Source organism: Salvelinus fontinalis, chromosome 14, assembly GCF_029448725.1.
Source record: "Salvelinus fontinalis isolate EN_2023a chromosome 14, ASM2944872v1, whole genome shotgun sequence".
NCBI lineage: Eukaryota > Metazoa > Chordata > Actinopteri > Salmoniformes > Salmonidae > Salvelinus > Salvelinus fontinalis.
The window spans coordinates 10542257-10566357 of NC_074678.1; the positions used below are offsets into that span (position 1 = coordinate 10542257).

The window sequence follows — 24101 nt, forward strand, 5'->3', positions numbered from 1 at the left end:
ATTCGCTCATCACCTTGACCATTCTGATCGATGGGCGACTACAGGAAGAAAGGAAGGAGAGGAGATTTGATTTCACTCACCCGTCCAAGGTTTCCACTTTCACTCACCCGTCCAAGGTTTCCACTTTCACTCACCCGTCCAAGGTTTCCACTTTCACTCACCCGTCCAAGGTTTCCACTTTCACTCACCCGTCCAAGGTTTCCACTTCACTCACCCGTCCAAGGTTTCCTCTTCACTCACCCGTCCAAGGTTTCCACTTCACTTCTGAGGTATCCCGGAAGTCCCCGACGGCTCTGTTGCCGAGAGAACCTGAGGATACCCAAATTCCTCCGAGAGTCTCCAAAGGCTGCCAATTCACCTCTTCCCGAACACTTTTTTTGGTTACTACATGATTCCATATGTGTTATTTCATAGTTTTGATGTCTTCACTATTATTCCACAACATAGAAAATAGTAAAAATAAGGAAAAACCCTTGAATGATTAGGTGATCTAAAACTTTTGACCGGTAGTGTACATTTAGGACTGCTGGGTTCATAGCTGCTGGGTTGATTCGTCTTTCTGCCTCCCCCACCGGTTCTTCTTTGTGTAGAAGAAGGACAACTACCGAGGTCTCGATGACATCACGGTGAAGAACCGCTACCTCTCATCTCCTCGGCCTTCGAGCCGCTCCACGGGGGGGGACGAGTGAAAGACTGCATTCAACATGGCCAGCGGCTGCTACGAGTACCTGGTCATGCCCTTTGACCTTACCAACATTCCTGCTGTGTTCCAGGCTCTGGTTAATGATGTTCTCAGCAACATGTTGAACCGGTTTGTCTTCGTCTACCTTGATGACATCCTCGTATTTTCTCGCTCCGCCCAAGAACACGTGCTCCACGTCCGGCTGGTTCTCCGATGCCTCCTGGAGAACCAGCTTTTTGTAAAAGCAGAAGTGCGAATTCCATCGCTCCACCATCCCCTTTCTGGGTTACATCATCGCTGCAGGGAGCGTACAGCTGGATCCCGAGAAGGTGAGAGCGGTGGTGGATTGGCCACAGCCTACATCAGTCTTTTCTCGCTCCGCCCAAGAACACGTGCTTCACGTCCGGCAGGTTCTCCAATGCCTCCTGGAGAACCAGCTGCAGCGGTTCCTGGGTTTCACCAACTTTTACTGCCGCTTTACCTGGGGCTACAGCACCCTGGTTTCTCGTTCCGGTTCTGGAAGGCGTTCTGCACCCTCATTGGGTCGTCAGCCAGCCTGTCCTCTTGGTTCCACCCCCAGTCCAACGGCCAGTCGAAGCGAGCCAACCAGGACCTTGAGACTACTCTGCGCTGCCTGGTCTCCTCACCACCTGGAGCCAGCAGCTTGTGTGGGTCGAATACACCCACAACACCCTTCCCTGCTCTGCCACGGGCCTATCACCATTCCCTGGGGTATCAGCCCCCGCTCTTCCCTGAGCAGAAAGAAGACATACCTTCTGCCCAGGTGTTTGTCCGCCGCTGTCGTCGTACCTGGAGGAGAGCCCGTTCGGCCCTCCTCAAGACCACCTCCAGGTATCGATGACAAGCGGATCGCCACCGGACCCCGGCTCCCCGGTATCATCTCGGGCAGAAGGTATGGCTGTCCACCCGGAATCTGTCCTTCCGGGTGGAATCCTGCAAACCCTGTGCCTGCCTGCCGTTCTGTACATTGCCCCCCTAACTGGATTATTGACCCCTGCCTGCCCTGACCTGTCATTTGCCTGCACCCGTATTAGAAATACACTTTTGTTTATTTTACACTGTCTGCCTCTGGATCATACTGGAAACGTGATACTACCAATACAACTGACACATGGAATGAGCACATCTGAGACCAGGGCTCTTTCTAAATTAAGTTTTTCATTGATTCCTTGCATCCTCTCTCCTCGCATTCTTCTCAAATCGCATTGGATGAGAACATCCCATGTCCCTCCCCTCTAGCCATCTCCTCCAATGTCTTTTGAGGAGGAGGTGAGGAAAGAGGATTTGAGTAAAGAGGAATTGGGAAAGAGCCGAAGCAATATTAACAAATATTCTTTGCATACCCCAGGTTGTGCATGGTCTGTTCCTGGAAAGGCATGTTACGGATGTAGTCCACATAGGCACCAAAGTGGCTGCTGGCGTGGCGATGGATGACATCACACAACATGTCACATAGCAGGTTAGACTCCATCTCCTCCCTCATTACGTCTAGAAAGCTGAGAATACAATATGTCACATAGCAGGTTAGACTCCAGCTCCTCCCTCATTATGTCTAGAAAGCTGAGAATACAATACGTCACATAGCAGGTTAGACTCCAGCTCCTCCCTCATTATATCTAGAAAGCTGAGAATACAATATGTCACATAGCAGGTTAGACTCCAGCTCCTCCCTCATTATGTCTAGAAAGCTGAGAATACAAAACGTCACATAGCAGGTTAAACTCCAGCTCCTCCTTCATCGCATCAAAAAATCTGACAACACAACGATCTTCTCAGATCAGTCCTCAAAGGCACAACAAGCTAATGCATTGGTCTTTGTACAGGTAAGACTAGTCATGAAGTCTTGCACCCTTAGATTGGCACCCAATGTGTAACAGGCAGGCTTACTTCTGGCTAATCTCCCTGATCTAGGCAATACTAGAGAAAAGGGACTTGTGGTCTCTGGGTGACAGGGCTCGACGCAGGGTAGATGACTTCATGAAATGGTTCACAGCGACACCCAGCCTCTCCAGGTAGGACTGCTCTGTCGTCACCACCTCATACATACTCTGGGACACGAGGGAGGGAGACAGAGAGAGAGAACGGGAGAGAGGGAGGGAGACAGAGATAAAAAGAGAAAGGGAGAGGCAAAGGGAGACAGAGAGAAAGAGAAAGGGAGAGAGGGAGGGAGACAGAGATAGAAAGAGAAAGGGAGAGGCGAAGGGAGACAGAGAGAAAGAGACAGAGAGAAAGAGAAAGGGAGAGAGAGATGGAAAGAGAAAGGGAGAGGAGGGAGGGAGACAGAAAGGGAGAGAGGGAGGGAGACAGATATAGAAAGAGAAAGAGAGAGGAGGGAGGGAGACAGAGAGAGAGAGAAAGAGTGAGAGATCCAATGCAGTTATCCATACAATGGTGTCCATCAATCACAACGAACAAGACACGTATTGGAAAGAAAAGGCTTAGATAAATGTCTTACAAACAGTATAGAAAACACACTGATGATACCGTATACCTCCTGTAGCAACAGCTCTTGCTTGTTGAGGTACGACAGTATTCCACTCTCTTGCACCAGTCTGCGTTCCTGCCACAAGGCTTCTAATAATCCGTTTTTCTCTCTGCGGTTTGCTTTCAGCTTGTCTGTCACAGTAGTGTTCAGCCTCTCCTGCTTGCCTCTTGGAAGCTGTGTATAATCCGCTACTGAGCCCTCAGTGTCAATGACAACCATGGATCCAATGTTTCTGTTCTCAGTGTTCATGTGGACCATTCTCTGAACAATACTGTTTAATTTTAAAGTTGGGAGGGGCTTGTTTGGGGGAGGAAGTCTTTGGACGGGGTTGGTACGTAAGCATAAGGGCGCCTCCATATGTCCTGCTACCAGACCTGTCATGGAAACAAGAAAGCTGTCATGATACTGTATCCGTCAAAGTATTAGAGATGCCAATGTACTGTCTTCACTAGTAAGTTTTGAGTTTCATGCGCCGTCTGTAATGAAGACATTGGAAGTCTTACCAGAACTCTCACAATAAACACACAGTAGTTTCATAACTGAAGGGTCCGACCTGAGTCTCTGCTGTGTGGGTTAAGTTTTTGTTCCTACCTGAGTCTCTGCTGTGTGGGTTAAGTGTTGGTCCTACCTGAGACTCTGCTGTGTGGGTTAAGTGTTGGTCCTACCTGAGACTCTGCTGTGTGGGTTAAGTGTTTGGTTCTACCTGAGTCTCTGCTGTGTGGGTTAAGTGTTTGGTCCTACCTGAGTCTCTGCTGTGTGGGTTAAGTGTTGGTCCTACCTGAGTCTCTGCTGTGTGGGTTAAGTGTTGGTCCGACTCTGAGACGAGGCTTTGGAACAGGTGTGAATCTGATGGAAGCCCATTGTTCCTCTGCAGGTGTTGGTCCGACTCTGAGACGAGGCTTTGGAACAGGTGTAAACCTGATGGAAGCCCCTTGTTCCTCCGCTGGTGTCGGTGAAGATGCAGATTGGATCCTGGAAGAGCCAGAGATCATAACTTCAGATGAAATAGAGTCCCCCGGGCTATTGATGAGGGGTGGTAGGGACTTGTTCCTGGTCAGTTGTCCCTTCTCCTGACCATGGTCCCCTCCTTCACCTGTACAGGTGTTCCTGTTCAGGACAGTCACAGTGTCTGTGGCGCCGTGCCATCGTTCCCTTCTGGGCCGGGGTTTGGGTGGAACCCGGCAGGGAAACGGGCCTTTAGGAAGTCGAGTGGTTGGTAGGAGCCCTGATTGGTTCTCAGTACCCATGCAGACCTTTTTGGATCTCCAAAAAGAACCTACAGGAATGTGAAGAAACAATGTGTATGAGGTGACAGGCACAGTGTATGACGTGACTGGCTCAGTGTGTGTATGAAACACAGCACATGATGGTGTATGTCATGTCTGCTAGGGTTGGTCAAAGCCATTTCAATTCCGTCAATTCAGGAAGTAAACTGAAATTCCATGGAATTGATGGAGTTGACCCAAACTTTGTCTAGAGAGGATTTGTGATGGCAGAGAAAACTGGGACAAAGGGAAAGTTGAAGCAGTGCAATAGGTGTTGCTGTCATGCTATGTTACTGCCTTGCTATGTTGTTGTCTTTAGGTCTCTCTTTATGTAGAGTTGTGTTGTCTCTCTTGTCGTGATGTGTGTTTTGTCCTATATTTTTATTAAATGTATTTTTATTTTTTAGGAGGTATTTTGCCTTTTGGTAGACCATCATTCTAAATAAGAATTTGTTCTTTAACTGACTTGCCTAGTTAAATAAAGTTTAAATATATATATATTTTTTTTGAATAACAAATTTTAAAGTAGACAGAAAGTCCCTTCCCCCGCTAAGTTCCACAGAGGAAACCTGCAGGTGGCCCGTACAGTCAACACAGCTTTACAACCAGGAACTGTAACAGACAGCCGATCTCACCCTGCCCCTGCTTGTTGGCAACTGTTCTAATGACAGTCATAGGGTGCGTTCCAAATCACACCCTATTCCCTATGTAGTGCATAGAGCTCTGGTGAAAAGTAGTCCACTAACTAGGGAATAGGGTGCCATTTGGGATGTAAACAGAGACATTACATATTTCGGTAAACATTTTATGGTAGCCTGGAGCTTCCAACCAAACCCCCTCAATTAAAAGCTAATAACAGAGGAATTTAACTGTGAAATGGCCTGGTGTGGCTGGGTGTGAACAGCTGGGTTAGTTCCCTCAGAATGAGCTAATGGAGTTTTGCATCTGCGGAAACAATTAGCCGGGCACTTTTGTGAATAGGTCTTTGTGTAGAGGAGCCATATGTATGAAGCGTCTCAGAGGAAGAGGGCTGATTTAGGATCAGTTTTAATTTTAGATCACAGATTCATTGACGGTAGGGGCCTGATCCTAGATCCCCACTCCTACTCTGAGATGCTAGATACACACTGCCCCATAGAAAACTCCTCATTCCTCTCCCTTTTTGTGTAAATATTTATTTATTTTATTTATTTATTTTTACTCCTTTTTCTCCCCGATTTCGTGGTATCCAATTGGTAGTTACAGTCTTGTCCCATCGCTGCAACTCCCGTACGGATTCGGGAGAGGTGAAGGTCGAGAGCCGTGCTTACTCCAAAACACAACCCAGCCAAGCCGCACTGCTTCTAGACACAATGCCCGCTTAACCTGTTGAGGCTGGGGGCGCTGTTGTCACTATTTATGGTAATCTTGTAATTTTTGAAACGGCTTCCTACAAAACTCTTGATCGTACAATATGCATATTATTATTATTATTGGATAGAAAACAGTCTATAGTTTCTATAGGAGTTGAAATTTTGTCTCTAAGTGGAACAGAACCCATTCTACAGCAATTTCCCTGACATGGAGTCAGATTTCAGAAATTTTGGCCCCTGATCTGGAGTCAGTTAAAAGGCCACTGTTATTGCTATGAGTATACGGACACTGCTTACGTCTTCCCCTGGATGCCTTTACGTGATGACGATTTGAATGGGGTCGATTGCGCTTTCACAGGCACTATAAATTAAAAAACCCTGTAGCTAGTAAGTCTTTTGGAGCTGCGTTATGCGCGTGGAGGACACCGACCCGCACCTGTTCCAAGCATTAGTGCTGGGAGTAATCTTTCTCCGGTCATGTTAAGACTCGTTATAGGAGTTAAAAACATCATAAGGTAGTTAATTTAAAGCGTTTTATAGCAATTTATATCCGTTTAGTGCGATTTTGGGACATTTATTTCTGAAACGCTGTGAATCGCCGGGCACGCTTCCAGTTCATGCTGAACGCAGTTGGCATTTCCACATGGCAAGAGGACAGCTTTCCACCAAAAGACGATTAGACCCAAGAAAGGATCCTTTGCCCAAGATACTGATGGAAGAACAGCTCAAAGTAGGAAATTTTTATTATGATAAATCGTGTTTCTGTCGAAAAATGTTAGTGGCTTAGGACGCCATGTTTTTTGACGTAGCTTCGCTTGGCGCAAACTGTATTGAAAAGTAAGGATAATTAAAAAAATGTAATTCCGCGATTGTATTAAGAATTAAATTGTCTATCAATCGATGTCCACCCTATATTTTTTAGTCACGTTTATGAGTATTTATGTATAAGAGTAGATCACTGTCTAATATGGCGCACGGACATTTTCTCACCAGCTGGGCTACTTTCCCCATTGTCTAACCATGATTTTGGTGGCTAAATATGCACATTTTCGAACAAACTGTATATGCATGTTGTAATGTGATGTTACAGGGGTGTCATCTGAAGAATTCTGAGAAGGTTAGTGAAAAAAATAATATATTTTGGCGATGTTGACGTTATCGCTCACTTTGGCTAGAATCAATGCTGGGGTAATGTTTGCACCTGTGCTATGCTAATATAACGATTTATTGTGTTTTCGCTGTAAGACACTTAGAAAATCTGAAATATTGTCTGTATTCACAGGATCTGTGTCTTTCGATTAGTGTATGCTGTGTATTTTTACGAAATGTTTGATGATTAGTAAGTAGGTAAACACGTTGCTCTATGTAGTTATTCTAGTCCATTTGTGACGGTGGGTGCAATTGTAACCTATGCCATCTACCTGAAATATGCACATTTTTCTAACAAAACCTATCCCATACCATAAATATGTTATCAGACTGTCATCTGATGAGTTTTTTTCTTGGTTAGGGGCTATAAATATCTTAGTTTAGCCGAATTGGTGATAGCTACTGGTGTTGGTGGACAAATAAAAGATGGTGGATTATGCTAATGTGTTTTTAGGTAATAGATGTACATCTTTACATATTGTGTCTTCCCTGTAAAACATTTTAAAAATCGGACATGTTGGCTGGATTCACAAGATCTGTGTCTTTCATTAGCTGTATTGGACTTTAATGTGTGAAAGTTAAATATTAAAAAAATATTTTTTTTTTGAATTTCGCGGCTCTGCCTTTTCAGTGGGGGTGGGGGTGGAGTGCCGCTAGCGGCACCCTCAGCCTAGACAGGTTAACCCAGAAGCCAGCCGCACCAATGTGTTGAAGGAAACACTGTACACCACCGTGTCAGCGTGCATTGTGCCCGGCCCGCCACAGGAGTCGCTAGTGCACAACGAGACAAGAACATCCCTGCCGGCCAAAACATCCCCTAACCCGGACGACGCTGGGCCAATTGGACGCCACCCCATGGGTCTCCCGGTCTGGACTCGAACCAGGATCTCTAGCACTGAGCCACTCGGGAGCCCCTCTATTCCTATCACTTTTAAAACAAGTGTTTTGATACATGTAGGAACGGTAAGTGCATTGAGCTGAAGGCAAACAAATACTGTAGCTGGATTTGACAGAGATATCGCACGTACAGTACCAGTCAACAGTCTGGACACAGCTACTCATTCAAGGGTTTTTCTTTACTTTTACTATTTTCTACTTTGTAGAATAATAGTGCAGACATTAAAACTATGAAAAAACACATATGGATTCATGTAGTAACCCCAAAAAAGTGCTGAACAAAAAGATTTTAGATTCTTCAAAGTAACCACCCTTTGCCTTGATGACAGCACTTGGCATTCTCTCAACCAGCTTCACCTGGAATGCTTTTCCAATAGTCTTGAAGGAGTTCCCACATATGCTGAGCACTTGTTGGCTGCTTTTCCTTCACTCTGTGGTCCAACTAATCCCAAACCATCTCAATTGGGTTGAGGTCGGGTGATTGTGTATATATAAAATAACTTTTCTATTTCCATACATTTTTTCACCTGGTACTGGGGGAGCTTTAGGCAAGTCTTGTGTAGAAAATAGTAAAAATATAGAAAAACCCTGGAATGAGTAGGTGTGTCCAACCGTTTGACTGGTTACTGTAAGTCATTGGCTTCATTCCCATTTACGGAGCTCAAAGACTGTTAAATAACAAAACAGATGTTATATGCTGGACTCATGACGAACGCTAAAATAAGTCCCTTCTCTATGGCCAAACAGACATTTTTTTTTGGTCTAAATTAGATTTTATGTTCAAGACATAACAGAGAAGGACAATAGATCTTCGATTACGAATGGATTTGCAAGCCCAATCTCCAGACAGCACTTTCACATTAGCATTTATGTGGTCTGAAAAAATACATTGCACAGTACGATAGAAATCACGTGGATCAAAACAAAACTGGTTGTAATTTCAACACCCCCCCCCCCCCAAAAAAAAAATCCATATGATGATGTGGTATCAATGTGGAAAAGTCATCAACGTAAAGTCATTAACGTAAAGTCATCAAAGTAAGGCCATTTAGGTTTTTTTTTCACCCAACTTTGAGCTTTTAACCTTGATTTCACGTTGAATTAAACATTAGTTTACAACTCAATCTAATGTAAATCTAAACTAGACCTCTGTTCCCATTGGGATGTGTCTGTACTTAGTGTCTGTACTTAGTGTCTGTACTTAGTGTCTGAACTGAGTGTCTGAACTGGGTGTCTGTACTTGGTGTCTGTACTTGGTGTCTGTACTTGGTGTCTGTACTTGGTGTCTGTACTTGGGACGGGAGTCATACCATACAATACTGATATCAGATTGTGAATGAAAGCAAAAGTTCAGTGGCTTTGTCAGTATCTAAAAACACTGCTACAAAATTAGACAATTACTGTGCCAAGAACCAGTCCAATGACTACTGTATTAGCATAGTAATACACAAAGCCCTGTTTCACCCTACCACATAGACAGGATATTAGCATAGTAATACACAAAGCCCTGTTTCACCCTACCACATAGACAGGATATTAGCATAGTAATACACAAAGCCCTGTTTACCCTACCACATAGACAGGATATTAGCATAGTAATTCACAAAGCCCTGTTTCACCCTACCATATAGACAGGATATTAGCATAGTAATACACAAAGCCCTGTTTACCCTACCACATAGACAGGATATTAGCATAGTAATACACAAAGCCCTGTTTCACCCTACCACATAGACAGGATATTAGCACAGTAATACACAAAGCCCTGTTTCACCCTACCACATAGACAGGATATTAGCATAGTAATACACAAAGCCCCGTTTCACCCTACCATATAGACAGGATATAGCATAGTAATACACAAAGCCCCGTTTCACCCTACCACATAGACAGGATATTAGCATAGTAATACACAAAGCCCTGTTTCACCCTACCACATAGACAGGATAATAATAGTAAGTCCATTGACCCAGTGGGTGCATCTCTTTATACCCTCACTAAGGAAGTAGTAGAGGAGATAAGATAGGCAGGGAAAGTGAACGTTTTCATGTGTTTCCTTGGATCTAAACATTTGACTAGAAATAACAGCAGCCTCTTTGGAAATAAAAAAGTGGATCGTTTGATATGAACTTCAGCAACAACAAAACAACAAAACAACAAAACAACTTTACTGCTGAGTTCTCAACTGTAACTACTGTTGATTAAACACAGCCATAGTAGCTATAGAATTAAAGATATAGCTTTATTTATTGTACACCCTATTGTACCTGAATTCATATCTGTCACGACTTCCACCGAAGGTGGCTCATCTCCCTGTTCGGGCGGCGCTCGGGGGTCGGCGTCTCAGGTCTATCCATCACCCATCCCTTTTTCCTTTTCTGGCTGTTTTGTCTTTGCTTCTTTTTCACACCTGGTTTCATTTGCCTTAATTTCTGTGTGTATAATTGTAACCTGTTGCCTGCCTAAGTTTGTGCGGGATTAGTCTTTCGTTGTGATGTGCTCGGTCGGATTTACCGTTATTTTGTTTTCACGGTTACGGTAAGTGTATGAATGTCGGAAACTGTGTTTGTTCCTCCGTGCGTTTGCACGGGTTCTCTGTTACGAGGGCGTCGTCCTTTTCGTTTGTGCCATTCCAGTGTTGATGGACTGTCTTAATAAAACACGCTTCTCAGACATCCCTGCTCTCCAGCGCCTGACTCCTACACCTATCACCTAGACGCACCTGGTCACAATATCATATCTGCAGCTATCAATCAATCCTGATTCTTGACTGAGGACTCTGGGGCAAAAGTCGTCTGGTACGAGGCTCGGTACTCCTCAGTATTACAAACAGCAGCCGCACGGTTCCCAAACTCACCTCAGTTCTGACGGTCCTAAATCCGCAGTATTCTTCGTAGCAGTATGTCTCATAGTATGTTGCTATCTCTTTCCCTGAGTACAGCACAATGAAACGTCAGTCTAGTCTATCAGACAAAACACAGTGCATCAAGCACAGGCCCGTATAGTCTCTCTCTTTGTGAACCTGATTCAGCCACTGTCTGCACACTAGCAGGTACTTAAGGGGGGGGGGGGGGGGGGTTTAACTGTAAAAGTTATGGGAATGTGGAGGGAGACTGGTCTCTACCTGTCGAGCTGGCTCACATCCAGACATCCAAGCTACAGAGGCATAATCTCTCCAGACATCCGCATTTTAAAAATGCTCTGGCTTAACAGCATGCTCTGGCTTAAAGGCGTGAGAGGACACACAGGGCAGGAAATCACCCAGGAGAGGCCTTGTCTCCACATAGAGCCTAAAATCAAATCAAATGTTATTGATCACATACACATGGTTAGCAGATGTAAATGCGAGTGTAGCGAAATGCCTGTGCTTCTAGTTCCGACCATGCAGTAATATCTAACAAGTAATCTAACAATTTCACAACAACTACCTAATACACACAAATCTGGGATGGAATGAGAATATATACATATAAATATATGGATGAGCGATGACTGAGTGGCATAGGCAAGATGCAATAGACGGTATAAAATACAGTATATAAATATGAGATGAGTAATGGGGTGGCAGGTGGTTAGAGTGTTGGACTAGTAACCGAAAGGTTGCAAAATCGAATCCCTGAGCTGACAAGGTAAAAATCTGTTTTTCTGCCCCTGAACAAGGCAGTTAACCCACTGTTCCTGGGCCGTCATTGAAAATAAGAATTTGTTCTTAACTGACTTGCCTAGTTAAATGAAGGTTAATAATTGTAAGATATGTAAACATTTTTAAAGTGACTCGTGATCCATTTATTACAGTGGCCAATGATTTCAAGTCTGTATGTTGGCAACAGCCTCTGTGTGTAAGTGACGGCTGTTTAACAGTCTGATGGCCTCGAGATAGAAGCTGTTTTTCAGTCTCTCGGTCCCAGCTTTGATGCACCTGTACTGACCTCGCCTTCTGGATGATAGCGGGGTGAACAGGCAGTGGCTCGGGTGGTTAATGTTCTTGATGAAACTTTTTGGCCTTTCTGTGACATCGTATGCTGCAGGTGTCCTGGAGGGCAGGGTAGTTGGCCCCCGGTGATGCGTTGTGCCGAATGCACCACCCTCTGGAGAGCCCTGCGGTTGTGGGCGGTGCAGTTGCCGTACCAGTCAGCCCGACATGATGCTTTCAATTGTGCATCTGTAAAAGTTTGTGAGGGTTGTGGGTGGACCATTTCAGATTGTCAGTGATGTGTACGCAGAGGAACTTGAAACTCTCCACCTTCTCCACTGCGGTCCCGTCAATATGGATAGGGGGGAGGTGCTCCATCTACTGTTTCCTGAAGTCCACGATCATCTCCTTTGTTTTGTTGACGTTAAGTGAGAGGTTGTTTTCCTGACACCACACTCCGAGTGCCCTCACCTCCTCCCTGTAGACTGTCTCATCGTTGTTGGTGATCAAGCCTACTACTGTTGTGTCGTCTGCAAACTTGATGATTGAGTTGGAGGCTTGCGTGGCCACGCAGTCATGGGTGAACAGGGAGTACGGGAGAGGGCTGAACACACACCCAAGTGGGGCTCCAGTGCTGAGGATCAGCGAAGTGGAGATGTTGTTTCCTACCTTCACCACCCTGGGGGGGCGGCCCGTCAAGTCCAGGACGCAATTGCACAGGGCGGGGTTTACCTCTGACCTGACCTGGAGATCTCTGGGCCCATATTCATAAAACATTTCAGAATAGAGTGCTGGTATCAAGGCTCAGGCTAAGACCAAGATGCAGACACAGGAGGCGGATAGTACGAGTCTCAGAGTTTATTATAGTATAAGGGGCAGGCAAAAGGTACGTCAAAGCAGGTAAAGAGTCGTAATCCAAATCAGAGTCTGGCAGGTACAAGACGGCAGGCAGGATCAGGGTCCGGACAGGCAGAAAGGTCAGAACTGGGAAGACTAGGAAAACCAAAAATTAGAGTGCAGGAAACAACAGGAACATGCTGGTAGATCTTGACGGGACAAGACGAACTGGCACAGACAAACAGAAGACGCAGGTATATGTAAATACACAGGGGATAATAGGGGGAGATGGGAGACACCTGGAGGAGGGGGGGAGACAAGCACAGAAACAGGTAAAACAGATCAGTGTGTGACAGGTGGTCTAGGATCAGTTTTGCCTTTTCGATCATAATGAATAAGACAGGGTGGACTCGATACTAGATCCGCACCATGGCCCTTCCTATTTTTTTTTTTACAGGGAAACTGAGCTGCAAGAAAACACCAGTTGAACTGGTGCTGTTTTGACCTTTGACCTGTTTCGATCTCTATTGAAGCCTGCAAAAAAACTTGATCTTGTTTTGATGAGGTTCAGGGTGGTAAAGTAACATATCCTCCTATATCAATCAATCAAGTTTATTTTATATAGCCCTTCGTACATCAGCTAATATCTCGAAGTGCTGTACAGAAACCCAGCCTAAAACCCCAAACAGCTAGTAATGCAGGTGTAGAAGCACCATTATATGATGTCGACATGTCGACGATATTTTTCATTTTGGGTGCTGGTCATATTTTCTAAGCCAGGTGCTGGTACCCAAGCAGTCAAACATTTTAGGCGATGCCTGGCACTCGGTAACTGTGTGTACCACGCTGGCCCAATTCAAGCACTGCATGTCTATGACCAGGGCCGGATCACTACATCTGGGGCCCCGGGGCACCTACCTACAGGGGGCCTGTCATGCCAAATAATGTCCCCCTGCCAAAAAGTGCCCCCCTCCCGCGTCACAATGGGATTTTAAAAAACTATTATGTTGCTATGTTACTGTTGCTATATCAACGGTGTGATAACCTAATACGTCGAATTATGGAGATTATTATGATGTTATTTTCATCCCCGCTAAGCAAACAAAGCTGATTTCCGCGACACTCTTGATGTTTAAACAAGTTTTGATAAGCTAATAAGATGGAAATATTACTTCAAACTACTTTTGGGTACCTTGTTAACATTTCGACATGAAATCCATGTCTTAAACGTTGCTACGTTTTGGAAAATAGCAAAGAAAAGTGGTAATCTGCTTGACACATTAAAGTTACTTACCTTACAGATCACGAAGTCAGCATCCCGACTCTGGGATGCTGGCCTTCTAGGCAGAGCTCCTCTGTCCAGTGTCTGTGTTCTTTAGCCCATCTTAATCTTTTATTTTATTTTATTGGCCTGTCTGAGATATGGCTTTTTCTTTGCATTGTTGACCATCAGTTAACATCTGCAGGTCTCCCGTCCGCACGGCAGGCGATAGGGCGAGTACTCGGTGGAGGTCTGGATGCTGCTGTTGTGTTCAAAGAGAATTACCTTCAGGTTGTCCTTCCACTGTTCCTGCTACCAGTCAAGGGACTTGCCCATGGCAGTCTTGAGAGTCTGATTGGTCAGTTCATCCAAACCTGGAGGAGTGGGTAGGAAAGCGATTGTAACGGCAGTCCTCCTCCTCTTCATCTGAAGAGGAGGAGTATTGAGGGAACCAAGGCGCAGCGTAGTGAAATGACATATTTTATTAACGAAAACACGAACTTGACTAAACTAACAAAAACAACAAACGGTGTAGACAGACCTAAACGACGAACTCACATAAAACAAGAAGAACGCACGAATAGGAAACATAGACTACACAAACCGAACAAACCGTAAACAGTCCCGCGTGGTGTACAGACACAGACACGGAAGACAATCACCCACAACGAACACTGTGACAACGCCTACCTAAATATGACTCTTAATTAGAGGAACGCCAAACACCTGCCTCTAATTAAGAGCCATACCAGGCAACCCAAAACCAACACAGAAACAGAAAACATAGAATGCCCACCCAACCTCACGTCCTGACCAACTAACACACATAACAAACTAACAGAAATAGGTCAGGAACGTGACAGCGATATCTATTGACAGTGTAAGATATTGAAATATGTCTGATTATGGACCATGGAAAACCAAAAACTAATTGTAAAAAAAACTAAAACAAACCATTGGTGACAGAATATAACTTATAACATCCGTACCTTGTTCCAGAGTTCACGACTTCGGTGACTCAAGATGACCTCAGGAGAACCGTGGGTTTTGAAAATGTCCATCATCGCCTTGAAGGCATCCTCGCTGTCATGTCCTGACCATAGTTCTTATGTGTTTTACTTGTTTTAGTGTTGGTCAGGACGTGAGCTGGGTGGGCATTCTATGTTGTGTGTCTAGTTTGTCTGTTTCTGTGTTCGGCCTAATATGGTTCTCAATCAGAGGCAGCCGTCAATCGTTGTCTTTGATTGGGAATCATATATAGGTGGCTTGTTTTGTGTTTGGGATTTTGTGGGTGGTTGTTTCCTGTCTCTGTGTTTTCTCTGCACCAGATAGGGCTGTATCGGTTTGCCACATTTGTTAATTTGTTCGTTGTAGTGTTCACTGTTTTCGTTTATTAAAGTCATGTTGAACACGGAATACGCTGCGTCTTGGTCCGATCCCTGTTACACCTCCTCTTCTTCAGACGAAGAGGATGAAGGCTGCCGTTACACACACCAGTCTCGTCCTTGATGGATATCATAAAAAAACGAATATAAATGTTTGGTTCCTAGCACCCTTTTTTAATGGGTAACAGAAGGGAATTGAGAGTTAAGCACGTTCTCTTCCTGTACTGACCTTAATGAGTATAGCCTCCACCCGCTTGGTAAAGTGATATGTCACCGTCAGACACCAGCTGTTGCCATTCCTGGATTTAGTGAAGGGTCCGATGAGGTCCACTCCTAACATTTAAAGTGTTACAGAGAAGTTGACTTAATTCTTACCAGTAGCTGTGTCATACCGTATGCAGATGTTCATATGTGTAAGGATACTGACACACACATTATATAATATTGAACTCTGTTGTGGTCAAATTAAAGCAGCCATTACAAAACAACTTAGCAGAGTAAAATGTGAATTTTGCCACTTACCGATCATGTGCCTCGGTGAAACAACTGATAGGCTGACTGAACATGTGCCACGGTGAAACAACTGATGGGCTGACTGATCATGTGCCTCGGTGAAACAACTGATGGGCTGACTGATCATGTGCCTCGGTGAAACAACTGATAGGCTGACTGATCATGTGCCACGGTGAAACAACTGATGGGCTGACAGATCATGTGCCTCGGTGAAACAACTAATGGGTTGACCGATTGACCGATGGCCACAGTCTTCACCCTCTCAAACTTCTGGCAGGATAGACAGGGTACTGACCTTAAAGCACAACGTGGCACATTGAAACATTGTGTGCTCTCTGATATGACAGTCAATTTCAGATAAAATAGAATGTGATCGATAAACAAAAGGTTATTTTACTTGCCCAGCTGTCCACATCCTTGACAATCCCACTCCAGAAGAAGCATAGGTTTATTTTGCCAAGGATACGCTTCACTCTGAAATGGCCAGCATGCATCCCCGTCAGCACGGCCTCCTCCTCTGTAGTGAAAATCACCCTCCTCTGTGGCTGGCCATCCTTTCCCTATGATTACCTAACAAGTTGGAAGAGAAGAGTTGTTGAAACACTCAAGTCTAAGTAAATGTGCACTGCTGTTTTTCTTACTTTCTTCCTCTCTCCCTCCTCTCTCTGTCCCTTCTCTCTCCCCCCTCTCTCTCCCTCCTCTCTCTCCCCACCTCTCTCTCCCCACCTCTCTCTGTTCCCTCTCTCCCCCCCTCTCTCTGTCCCCTCTCTCTCCTCTCTCGCTCTCCCCCTCTCTCTGTCCCCTCTCTGTCCCCCCCTCTGTCTGTCTGTCTGTCTGTCTGTCTGTCTGTCTGTCTGTCTGTCTGTCTGTCTGTCTATCTGTCTAATAAAGACACCTAGTTAAGATCAGTTGGAATGACCATAATGGCTTACACCTATCCATTTGATTGGTCAGGGTTAACTTATAGCTAGATAGCTCATTATAACAGACATATAACTACATGTATAGCTAGCAACACGTAGATGACCAACTAACTAGACGGACAATGGTTGTTGAAAAATAGTTGTATATACAGTACCAGTCAAAGATTTGGACACACCTACTCACTCAAGGGTTTTTCTTTATTTTTACTATTTTCTACATTGTAGAATAATAGTGAAGACATCAGAACTATGAAATTGTCACGTTCCTGACCTGTTTTCTGTTATTTTTGTATGTGTTTAGTTGGTCAGGACGTGAGTTGGGGTGGGCATTCTATGTTTTGTGTATCTATGTTAAGTGTCAGTGTTAATTGACCTTGTATGGCTCTCAATCAGAGGCAGGTGGTTTACGTTTTCCTCTGATTGAGAACCATATATAGGTAGGTTGTTTCACATTGTTTGTTGTGGGTGGTTGTCTTCCGTGTCTGTGTATGTGCACCACACGGGACTGTTTCGTTTTGTCGTTCGTGTATGTAGTCTGTTCCTGTTCGTGCGTTCTTCGTCATTTTGTAAGTGCTCATAGTTCAGGTCTGTCTACGTTCGTTTGTTATTTTGTAGTTTGTTGAAGTGTTTTCGGTTTTCGTCTTTACTTTAATAAACATTCATTATGTCAAACTATCACGCTGCGCTTTGGTCCAATCCCTACTCCTCCTCTTCGTCTGAAGAGGAGGAGGACGACCGTTACAGAAATAACACATATGGAATCATGTAGTAACCAAAAAAGTGTAAAAAAAAATCTAAATATATTTGAGATTTGAGATTCTTCAAAGTTGCAACCTTTTGCATTGATGACAGCTTTGCACACTTGGCATTCTCTCAACCAGCTTCACCTGGAATGCTTTTCCAACAGTCTTGAAGGAGTTCCCACATATGCTGAACACTTGTTGGCTGCTTTTCCTTCACTCTGTGGTCCAACTAATCCCAAACCATCTCAATTGGATTGAGGTCGGGTGATTGTGGCGGTCAGGTCATCTGATGCAGCACCATCACTCTCCTTCTTGGTCAAATAGCCCTGTCCTGATAGTCCCACTAAGAGCAAACCAGATGGGATGGTTACTCTGCGTCTTACAAAGACACGGCGGTTGGAACCAAAAATCTCAAATTTGGACTCATCCAACCAAAGGACAGATTTCCACCGGTCTAATGTTCATTGCTCGTGTTTTTTTGGCCCAAGTAAGTCTCTTCTTCCGTGACCTCCAGGTTGCCCCCAACTGAAGTGTTTATATGCTATCAGGGGGGCCCTGACCTCCAGGGTGCCCCCAACTGAAGTGTTTATATGCTATCAGGGGGGCCCTGACCTCCAGGGTGCCCCCAACTGAAGTGTTTATATGCTATCAGGGGGGGCCTGACCTCCAGGTTGCCCCCAACTGAAGTGTTTATATGCTATCAGGGGGGCCCTGACCTCCAGGGTGCCCCCAACTACGACCAACTCTATCAGACTTGATGATGAGACATAGGTGATTGACTGGAATTAATGATTTGGAAATGTTAGATATGATAAAGGCAGGGCCGGTCCTGACCGTTTTGCCTCCCTAGGCAAGACAAAAAATTGCAGAGTTGCCTGAAATTGAATTTTAGGAATGCCCATCTATGTGGTAGGCCTGCCGTTTTGTAAGACACCAAAACAAAAAAAAAAGATGTCCAAAAGAGATTGGCGTCGGTCCCTGTTTACTGGTCTAGCATGTCGGGCCCGCAATGGAATTTTATGAATGTCCATCCATGTGGTAGGTCCACTGTTTGTAAAACAGGCCGATGCATTGGCTTTATTCCTGTGAACAATCAATTTGGCTATTTAACTTTATCTTCTGTGCTCTTTTCTGCCCCCAGTGCCCTGTTGATTAAAATATAAACCAAAATAACTATTGGTATCTTAAAGTCTATCAGGAGCAAATAGTGGTCAGTGGTCACCTGTGATGTGATCCAACTACTCTCTCTGAGTGATTTTCTAAACCTTGGCTGGATTAGGGTCTTGAGGTCAGTTGTCAACATGGACGCCTGACTGTCTGAAAGTAGAGATGTAAAAGCTTGGCAGCAGGGGTCTGGACTTTTTTTAATGCCATTGTTTGAAGCACTGTCACTATGATTTATTTTAAAATTAATTTGTCTCAGCAGCATACATATTTAATGCAAAGAGGGTAGAAATGGCTTATTTGATCGATATTACTTACCAAGCCAAGCAGACAGACCCGGCGCCAGGATAATGTGACTAAAGGGAGCAGTTGAAATCATTGAGGTGGCACAATTTTGAGGGGTTCTACATTGCAATTATATTATATTCTGCTTATATAATGCTATACCACAATAAATCAGCACAATGGAAGGCACCCTAAACACTAAAGCAAGGCCGTTTCGGTAATGAATTGTCACGAACGTTGTCGTAAGAATCGGACCAAAATGCAGCGTGGTTTGGGTTCCTCATCTTTATTACGTGAACCGGCAAAAAAAACAATGAAGAACAAAACGAACGTGAAGCTATGCAGTGCTCAAGGCAACTGTACACAAACAAGATCCCACAACAAACAGGTGGGAAAAGGCTGCCTAAATATGATCCCCAATCAGAGACAACGATAGACAACTGCCTCTGATTGGGAACCATACCAAGCCAACCTAGAAATAAAGAAACTAGAATGCCCACCCTAGTCACACCCCGACCTAACCAAAATAGAGAATAAAGGATCTCTAAGGTCAGGGCGTGACAGTACCCCCCCCCCCCCCCCCCCCCCCCCCCAAAGTTGCGGACCCCGGACGCAAAACCTGACTCTATGGGGGGGGGTCCGGGTGGGCATCTAGCCTTGGTGGCGGCTCCGGTGCGGGACGTAGACCCCGCTCCGCCCGCTTCGGTGGCGACTCTGGTGCGGGGATTGTTGCCGGAAGCTCCGGACCGTGGATCGTCGCAGGAGGAACCAGGCCGTGGATCGTCGCCGGAAGCTCCGGCCCGTAGATCGTCGCCGGAGGCTCCTGACTGTGGATCGTCGCCGGAAGCTCCGGACTGTGGATCGTCGCCGGGGACTCCGGACCGTGGATCTTTGCACGGGACTCCGGACTGGGAACCCTCGCAGGAGGGTTCAACAGGACAATGACCCAACACACCTCCAAGCTGTGTAAGGGCTATTTGACCAAGAAGGAGAGTGATGGAGTGCTGCATCAGATGACCTGGCCTCCACAATCACCCTACCACAACACAATTGAGATGGTTTGGGATGAGTTGGACCGTAGAGTGAAGGAAAAGCAGCCAACAAGTGCTTAGCATATGTGGGAACTCCTTCAAGACTGTTGGAAAAGCATTCCAGCCGTAACTGGTTGAGAGAATGGCAAATGTGCAAAGCTGTGTGCAAAGCTTTGAAGAATCTAAAATCTAAAATATATTTGGAATTTTTTAACTGTTTTTTGGTTACTTACTACATGATTCCATATGTGTGAACTTGTTTTATTCCAATGTTTGTGAACATTATCAATGTAAACAAACACTGTATAGCCTCATAACATGGTCAAAACAATTATTTTTATATCATGGATGGTCAGGTCCTTGCATCCATAGCTCTGTCTACTAATCTGAGAGTGGTTACATTTCTCCAGGCAGATCCCTGAGCTTTTTACCAAAACAGAGGCGGGGTGTCCCTTTTTGTTATTGTTTCATCTGTGGATTTGCCCTTTAAACAGCTGCATATTATCAAGATATCAAAGTGTAACCAACAAAAAGGTAAACAATAGGCCTATAGCAAATGCAGCATACAGCATTTATTTTCCCCATGTAAATGAGAATCAATGAGCCCAATCAGTCCTCCATGACAACAAAATCATAAACAACAGAGTAGGGCTGGCTAATAAGTCCTTAGTTTTGGGGTCATGCTCAGGTAAAACAATTTGGCTAATCTATACTTCCATATTTCCAAGTCCTATTCTTGAAGATCAAGGGGTATAACATTTATTGGAATGACTGGAATTCTGATAGACTTTAGTTTTTAATGTAAAGATATACAGTTGAAGTCGGAAGTTTACATACACTTAGGTTGGAGTCATTCAAACTTGTTTTTCAACCACTCCGCAAATTTCTTGTTTACCAACTATAGTTTTGGTAAGTCGGTTAGGACATCTACTTTGTGCATGACACAAGTAATTTTTCCAACAATTGTTTACAGACGGATAATTTCAATTATAATTCACTGTATCACAATTCCAATGGGTCAGAAGTTTACATACACTAAGTTGACTGTGCCTTTAAACAGCTTGGAAAATTCCAGAAAATGATGTCATGGCCTTAGAAGCTTCTGATAGGCTAATTGACATAATTTGAGTCAATTGGAGGTGTGTGGTTCATCCTTGGGAGCAATTTCCAAACGCCTGAAGGTACCGCGTTCATATGTACAAACAGATGTACAGATGAATGTGGATGTTTTTCAAGGCCTACCTTCAAACTCAATGCCTCTTTGCTTGACATCATGGGAAAATCAAAAGAAATCAGCCAAGACCTCCAAAAAAGATTGTAGACCTCCACAAGTCTGGTTCATCATTGGGAACAATTTCCAAACGCCTTAAGGTGCCACGTTCATCTGTATAAACAATAGTAGGCAAGTATAAACACCATGGAACCACGCAGCTGTCATTCCGCTCAGGAAGGAGACGCGTTCTGTCTCCTAAAGATGAACGTACTTTGGTGCGAAAAGTGCAAATCAATCCCAGAACAACATCAAAGGACCTTTTATTTTTATTTTTATTTCACCTTTATTTAACCAGGTAGGCAAGTTGAGAACAAGTTCTCATTTACAATTGCGACCTGGCCAAGATAAAGCAAAGCAGTTCGACACATACAACAACACAGAGTTACACATGGAGTAAAACAAACATAGTCAATAATACAGTAGAATAATAAGTCTATATACAATGTGAGCAAGTGAGGTGAGATAAGGGAGGTGAAGGCAAAAAAAAGGCCACGGTGGCGAAGTAAATACAATATAGCAAGTAAAAAACACTGAAATGGATTGATTTGCAGTGGAAGAATGTGCAAAGTAGAGATAGAAATAATGGGGTGCAAAGGAGCTAAATAAATAAATACACTAGGGGGAGAGGTAGTTGTTTGGGCTAAATTATAGATGGGCTATGTACAGGTGCAGTAATCTGTGAGCTGCTCTGACAGCTGGTGCTTAAAGCTAGTGAGGAAGATAAGTGTTTCCAGTTTCAGAGATTTCTGTAGTTCGTTCCAGTCATTGGCAGCAGAGAACTGGAAGGAGAGGCGGCCAAAGGATGAATTGGTTTTGGGGGTGACCAGAAAGATATACCTGCTGCAGCGCGTGCTACAGGTGGGTGCTGCTATGGTGACCAGCGAGCTGAGATAAGGGGGGCTTTACCTAGCAGGGTCTTATAGATGACCTGGAGCCAGTGGGTTTGGCGACGAGTATGAAGCGAGGGCCAGCCAACGAGAGCGTACAGGTCGCAGTGGTGGATAGTGAAGATTGTGAAGATGATGGCGGAAACAGGTACAAAAGTATCTATAACCACAGTAAAACGAGTCCTATATCGACATAACCTGAAAGGCTGCTCAGCAAGAAAGAAGCCACTGCTCTAAAACCGCCATAAAAAAGCCAGACTACGGTTTGCAACTACACATGGGGACAAATACTTTTTGAGTAATGTCCTCTGGTCTGATGAAACAAAAATAGAACTGTTTGGCCATAATGACCAACATTATGTTGGAGGAAAAAGGGGGAGGCTTGCAAGCCGAAGAACATCGTCCCAACCATGAAGCACGGGGGTGGCAGCATCATGTTGTAGGGGTGCTTTACCGCAGGAGGGACTGGTGCACTTCACAAAATAGATGGCATCATCAGGAAAGAAAATTATGTGGAAATATTGAAGCAACATCTCAAGACATCAGTCAGGAAGTGAAAGCTTGGTCGCAAATGGGTCTCCCAAATGGACAATGACCCCAAGCATACTTCAAAAGTTGTGGCAAAATGGCTTAAGGACAACAAAGTCAAGGTATTGGAGTGGCCATCACAAAGCCCTGACCTCAATAGTATAAAAAAATTGTGGGCAGAACTGAAAAAGCGTGTGCGAGCAAGGAGGCCAACAAACCTGACTCAGTTACACCAGCTCTGTCAGGAGGAATGGGCCAAAATTCACCCAACTTATTGTGGGAAGCTTGTGGAAGGCTACCTGAAACGTTTGCCTTCAATTTTTTTAACTTGGGTCAATGTTACCAAATACTAATTGAGTGTATGTAAACTTCTGACCCACTGGGAATGTGATGAAATAAATAAAAGCTGAAATAAATAATTATCTCTACTATTATTCTGACATTTCACATTCTTAAAATAAAGTGGTGATCCTAACTGACTTAAGACAGGGAATTTTTACTGGGATAAAATGTCAGGAATTGTGAAAAACTGAGTTTAAATGTATTTGGCTAAGGTGTATGTAAACTTCCGACTTCAACTGTAATTTAATCGTATTATTATATGTAGTAGAAAGAGATGGGTTAGAAGAAGCCTATATAACCAACCCATAAAGTAACATGTTACATCCATATATGACCAGCTATGTAAACATTAACATTGATTTATCCTGCAATAGATGTCATTCAATGTCTTCTTCTAATGCCTCTTAAGGGGAAAGTAATCTAAAAGTAACGTAATGTAATTACATTATGTAACTGATTACTTGAACAGGTAACTGTAACAGATTACATTTAGAAAGTAACCTACCCAACCCTGCATATAAAATTGACATATCTTATTTTAATACAGACTAGCTCAAATCATTACCTGTCATTGAAAATGGAAAACTACCAAATGGATCATAATTTTCTGGTAGAAAGTGGTTCTGCAAAAACATACGTTTGCACCCCTATTTTGAAAGTGGGATGCAGCTGATCCGTTTGCTCCATTGCTAAGGCGCCTATAATTGTCAATACTTATTTATCATAAAGTATCTGTCCAAAGGTTTGTTAGTCATTCATTCATTTATTCATTCATCCTTCATTTATAATGGCGTATGGCGTATTGATAAGGAAATGTGAATGAGTGGACTCTCAAAAATAGATATCCATGTAAAGCACAGATATGTAAAGAAAAGAGTAAATGCATACGTGTACATTTGATTATACTAAAGGCGTCATCGACTTCATCATGGATCCTATAGCCACATCATCGACCGAGAACTGGGGTTAACTATCTGCGACAGCCCAACAACAATGTAACAACTGGTTTAAAACGACAGTGTTGGCTACAATGTTGCAAAACACACGAAATGTCAGTTGAGAATACTTGTAACAGTCACTCGTCGAATTTTCGGCTACAGTTACAGCATCAGAAATACCGACAAAACCTGAACTGGAGATACTCGGGTTTATGAAACGTCATCCT

At 44.1% G+C, this 24101-nt stretch overlaps 1 protein-coding gene across 1 annotated transcript; it reads right to left on the minus strand.

Annotated features, from left to right (window-relative positions):
- Positions 1-679: 679 nt before the first annotated feature.
- Positions 680-3550, minus strand: LOC129811161 (rho guanine nucleotide exchange factor 19). Its single transcript, XM_055862359.1, has 2 exons — positions 3195-3550; positions 680-2751 (listed from the first exon to the last, which is right to left on the minus strand). The coding sequence occupies exons 1-2, from the start codon at positions 3543-3545 to the stop codon at positions 2611-2613; spliced, it is 492 nt and encodes a 163-aa protein (XP_055718334.1). The 5' UTR covers positions 3546-3550; the 3' UTR covers positions 680-2610.
- Positions 3551-24101: the final 20551 nt, after the last annotated feature.

Coding starts and splice junctions, on each gene's coding strand:
- LOC129811161 (XM_055862359.1), bottom strand. CDS start 3,545: ATGGAGGCGCCCTTATGCTTACGTACCAACCCCGTCCAAAGACTTCCT. Junction 2,752..3,194: donor AAGAGCTGTTGCTACAGGAG/GTATACGGTATC, acceptor CTCGTGTCCCAG/AGTATGTATGAGGTGGTGAC.